At 42.7% G+C, this 5,475-nt stretch overlaps 1 protein-coding gene across 1 annotated transcript; it reads right to left on the reverse strand.

Annotated features, from left to right (window-relative positions):
- Positions 1-244: 244 nt before the first annotated feature.
- LOC123092497 (arogenate dehydratase 2) lies at positions 245-3,250 on the reverse strand (the record flags this gene model as incomplete). The annotated part of the gene is given in 11 exon segments (XM_044514292.1): positions 245-293; positions 359-440; positions 548-615; positions 696-788; positions 894-971; positions 1,048-1,143; positions 1,716-1,799; positions 1,882-2,082; positions 2,526-2,618; positions 2,733-2,794; positions 2,933-3,250. Coding segments are annotated over 11 exon segments (1,186 nt in total), but the record flags the coding sequence as incomplete, so codon positions are not given.
- Between the last annotated feature and the right edge of the window lie 2,225 nt (positions 3,251-5,475).

Below are 5,475 nucleotides of genomic sequence, written 5' to 3' on the forward strand. Positions count from 1 at the left end.
TGTTGACCCCCACAATGCATAGTTCAGAATTCCAGTTCTATGTTCTACCCAACCTGAGTACATCTACTATTCTGTTGTTAAATGCCCAGGTACAGTTTATGAGTAAGACCGCTTAAATCCCAATCCAAATAGGAAATAGGGTCTGAGAGCTGCATCTTTCTGACTCTCCATAATTGGAACAAAATAGTTCTTGATTACTCACTAGGATATGATTAGCAGCAAGCACTTGTTATTCAAACTTCACTCACGTCTGTAGGATAGCTCCCCAGGACTCTTACAAAGGGTGCAAACTCCTGCAAATAAAGTAAAATGAGTCACCGTTCGCATGATGCCAGATAAAACAACTAAGAAAGATGACCTCCAAATTTCCAAGAGCTTTCAGAGTTTTTTGATCAGCCATTGATGCCTCAAGGTCGACATAAAAGAGGTAGTTGAAGTACCTATTCAGCCAAGGATCAACGGGTTAGAACTAGTGGTTTTCATATTTGGTTAAGACTTAACGAAACAAAACAGAATAAATGTGGCGGTCATAGGATTGTTATCTGACTTGACGGGTGTGGAGAAAGTATCATCAGCTACACGAAAAGGCCTTTTCTTGTGTGGGCGGCTTTCTATCTTCACATCAAAACACACTGTTGAGAATTTTACAAAGCACACGTGCAAGTCATAAAACAAAGCAAGGTTGTTCAATACACCTTGGTGAGGTTGATGTCCCTCAATGCAAAAATTGCAAGTGCCTTGAGGAGCTGCGCAGGTTTCCAATCTTCAAGTGAAAACACAATGCTGGTCTGAAAATAAAATGGATCATGCAACAAATCAACCAGCTCTGTTTTTCCCATTGGGAAGGACGACTATAAAGGAACATGAAAGTGAGTTCCCACTGCAATCTGTACCTTGAATGGTTTATCAATCTGAGGTACAATAGGTTCCCGAGCAAGCATCATAAAACGGGTGACATTCTCTTTTTCATCCTAAGGGATGTGAAGGACTAATGTTGAGGATAAAGAACAGAATACATTGTCCTGATTTAGCATGAAACCACAATACCTGAATATTTTCAGCAAGAATATCCAGTCCATAAAGTTCTGCAGCTAATGAACTGGCAACAGCACCAGTATCTTGGAGCATTTGTTCTGTAACTAACTATGAAACAAGCATATATCGTTATGGTTAATGACAATGATTTCACTTGATTAGTCACTGGAAATTCATTAATTGAAAAACCGACATGATTCAACAGTGTATATATATATATATATATATATATATATATATAGGAAAATGGTTGTATACTCCTGAGAGTACGTACTCCCGCTCCTCATATACCACATAGATGAATCTTTTATACCTCTTTATTATTTTTAATATACTTCATTATTAACTACTAGATACCTTAAAATGATTTTCATGAAAAAAATTATGTGAGTCTACATATTTTTAAAGGTTTACATATACACTGATTTGTTCGTATGTGAAAAAAGTATATTGCAAAAAGTACGTCAAAAATGATATTTTTTTCCACAAAACTCGTATTGGGGTATCCTAGAATATTTAGTGAAGTATATTGAGAATGATAAAGAGGTATAATTAATGCGTCTACAGGGTATATTGAAGATGGGAGTACATACTCCCGGGAGTATAGAAAATTAGTCCTATATATATATATATATATCCATCAGAAGCTAAATTCCAGGTAGAAGAAAGCATCATTCTACCTTTGCTGCACCAGCAGTGTCATCAACAGCTTGTCTCTGTTCAATTCCTAACTCTGTCAGTGTATGCTCACATTGCGCAAGAGCCTGAGAATATAAAATAATGTGTTTGTAAGGTTCTTACACAAACAAGTTAAAATAATAAGGCCACACTATTCAAGATGTTTACCTGGGGATGGCTCATGACACTTCTTAGGTTTCCAATCTTCACTCCACGATTGGCTAACAAGCAATGCCGAACTGCAAGGCGAACATCTCCAACTATGTGTAGCTCATGACGAAGTAGGAGGTCATAGTTCCGATGTATACTACCGCCCAGAGTATTCTCAAGTGACAATACCGCCCTATCAACTGTATAGTTTTCAACAGCCTGATAAAGGACCAGAAGACATTAAAACTGCAACACATTCATTTGCTTGTGCCACAAAGACCATGGTCTACGTATTACAATATGCCATGGAAGAGATATATATGGAAATGCTTGATCTACTATGAAAAGGCCAGTTTAGATGATCTTGCTAATACAGTAATCTCTCCAGTTCCCTAAGGGATGTCATTCTGAGCATAATACGTATAGTCAACTTACGAAACTTCGACTGCCAATATTTTTTAAATCATTTAAATTAGATACTTCAAACTTATAAGCATAAATTTGCCTCAACAGAGGCTCTCATGAGCATTGTTGTCTTGGAAAAAAAGAACGATTATGGACAGATGATATGTGCCCGTGATAGGTCCTTTCGGCAAACTAGTATTTCTTTGTGCAATACTGGCATACTGCATCAAATAAACACAGAGCATACCCAGCGATACCTGAAATGCAGTATCGAAGTGCTCGCATGGCACCGTCTGGCAATGCGGATAGGCCTTCTTTGCCGCGGACTCGCTGTACGCTCCAGGGAAGCCCTGAATAGTCACCAAACCAAAACTCCCTTCAGATTTATAACGCAAAGAACACATACACAAGCAGGGACATTGCTACGCAATGAACCGAAACAACACACGCGTTTCGTCGAGCACCTGGTAGGCAACCTTGAGCCCCTCCCCGCTCGACTCCATTAGAGCCGCACTAGTGAGAGGCCCTAATTCCCGGTACAGTACCACGCACGCCATGAAGAAAGCACCAACTGATTGGTTAGTTTATTATATATACAGTTATTAGACCAGAAAAGAACGACTAGAGAATAGATCGGATAAAAAAGCGTCGCCGGTCGACTTACGAGGTAACTCATGTGGATTGCAGTAGGCGGGTAGAGGGCTGTCCGCGACAGGCATAGCAGAGGCCCGGAGGCGGTTGAGGTCGGCGGCCCCTACGCCGTCCGCCGCGGGCGCCCCTGGCCGCGAGGTAGAAAGGAGGGGGGCTGAGTTGGCGTTAGTGACGCTCGTGCGTTTAACAGGGCAGCATTGTAACGGGGAGGAGGACAACGAAGAGAAGGCGGCGGCGGCAGAGCATGTCCGGGCCGGGAGGAAGGGGAGCCGAGGGGTAGTCATGGAGGCCATAGCCACCGCGCTGGCTAAGGAGGAAGGAGGGGGGTGGGGTTTCTAATTTTAAGTTGCGTGTTTTCTTTTTCACTTATTTAGGGTTTTTTTCTTCATTTTTTCCTTTTCTTTTTTTATTCTTTTTTTATTTATGTGTCGGCATAGTTTTATTTTTATTTTATATGTTTTTTTTTCATACGCACATAAAGTCACCCCTACGAACGCACGCACATCTTACCTTTATGAGCATCTCCAAGATGCTAAGCCGACACATCATTTTAGATTAACGAAGTCTCCACATTCAAGTCGATGGAACGTCTCTCCCACTTAACGCACATCATGGCCTGAAATAAATCAAGAAAAATGTGATCACAAATATTAAGTCTAGAACTTGAACCCTACTAGATGGTTCCACCACAAAAAACCTAACCATCTGAGCATAACTCAGTTCGCTTATTTTATATGTGTTGGGGTATCCCGTGTGTGTTTGTGTATTTTTTTCTCTATGTTTCTGCATGCGTGCGTGTGCGTGTTTAATAATAATATTATTGTTTATGAATGTCTCCACTTCATAAAGCGCAGTAAGTCAGTTAAGCATCACCACTGTGCACTCAAGATCAGCATGATGAAGGCCCGTGACATGACAGGTTGAGTGGGATTGCTTGAGAGATATCATGATGAAGTTAAGATTTTCTCATAAGTGGGTGGAAATTCTTATGAAAATGGTTAGCTCTATTACATATTCGCTTCTTTTCAGTGGTAAGAATGTTGAAGAGTTCATACCAAGCAGAGGACTTCGACAAGGGGATCCTATTTTCCCTTACCTATTTTCTATTGGCAGCATAGGTGTGACGCTCTGACTTAATCGTGCATTAATCATACACGTAAATGCACATGCCTCCTGCCTGGGAGTCTCCTAACTGCTCCTAGTCGTCGGCGGCCTCCACGTAGTAGTAGGCTCTGTCGGGGTAGTAGTAGTCGTCGACGAGGTCAACTGGCTCCTGAAATTCATCATCTGATCGGGTAGAAGGGAAAAGAGGTAGCAAAGCAACCGTGAGTACTCATCCAAAGTATCACAAGACTTACATCAAATCTATACTAAGTATGCATCAGCATAAAAGGAATGGGGCTATATTTTTGAACTGTACCGCAGAATGCCGAAATAGAAGGAAAGGCCTAGCCTATCGAAGACTAGCATCTTGAAGCATCTTGCAACATTAGAAAAGTGCATATTAGCATATTTAAAGTAGTAAGTATATTGTAGTAACGCCCAGAGATCCTTCCTCGACTCCCTGTGAGAAAATGATCCCGGAGCCACCATATCCATTTAATGTCTTTAGTATCCAATTCTAGTTGTATAGATCAGGATACAACTCTGAGCGTCCGTTACCGTGGACACGACTCGAATAGATATACTTCCCTATTGGGGTGCACAAACTTACCCAACACGCTCGATTAACTCCGGCCGAACACACTTTCCTGAGTCATGCCCGGCCTCGGCTGGTCGACACACTATAGTCCTACCTAGGCTCAACAAAGAGGCCAGCACGCCGGTCTACATCCTAAATGCGGAGGGGTCATGGGCCAATCGTCCTTTGCAATCCTGCGTATTGCGAGGACGGCCGAGATCAATCCTGGCTACCTCTTTATAGAAAGCAGGAGCTTACGCGAACCACCCGGACGCGTGCCGCTAAACTGCTGATGTTTGAGAACTTTCGGAAGAATCTTACGACGCCGAGTGCCCATACATATTCTCGCGTGGTGGTCAGTGCGGAAAAGGCCAGAGGCCTACTCGGATCACATATCCAAACCCGTTAGTGTCTTGGGTGCGCGCGGAGACGATCAATTATCCATGATTAGTGGTCCCGTCACCCGGCCGTTCCGCGTAACTATCTCGCGGGTACCCTCACGGTCAACCCGACTATAGTAACCCTCGCGGGTACCCCTCGAGGCCGACCCGAATTCAATACGGTTCTGAGGAAAAGTCAAAGTAACCTTGTGTCCATAACATCAAGGGGAAATCAGAGGAATCACCCACGATGGATTCCTACTCGATGTAAACATCAAGGTGAACTTGGAGGAATCACTTTCGAAGGATTCACACTTGAGGTGTTGCACGATAGAGTCGTTATCAGGAGTGGTGAAGGAGGAATCACCCTCCGTAGACCACGACCGATTAGCTACACTACAGAGATATCATTGATACGTCTTCATCGTATCTACTTTTCCAAACTCTTTTGCCCTTGTTTTGGACTCTAACTTGCATGTTTGAATGGAACTAACC

This window comes from Triticum aestivum, chromosome 4B, assembly GCF_018294505.1.
Source record: "Triticum aestivum cultivar Chinese Spring chromosome 4B, IWGSC CS RefSeq v2.1, whole genome shotgun sequence".
Lineage (NCBI taxonomy): Eukaryota > Viridiplantae > Streptophyta > Magnoliopsida > Poales > Poaceae > Triticum > Triticum aestivum.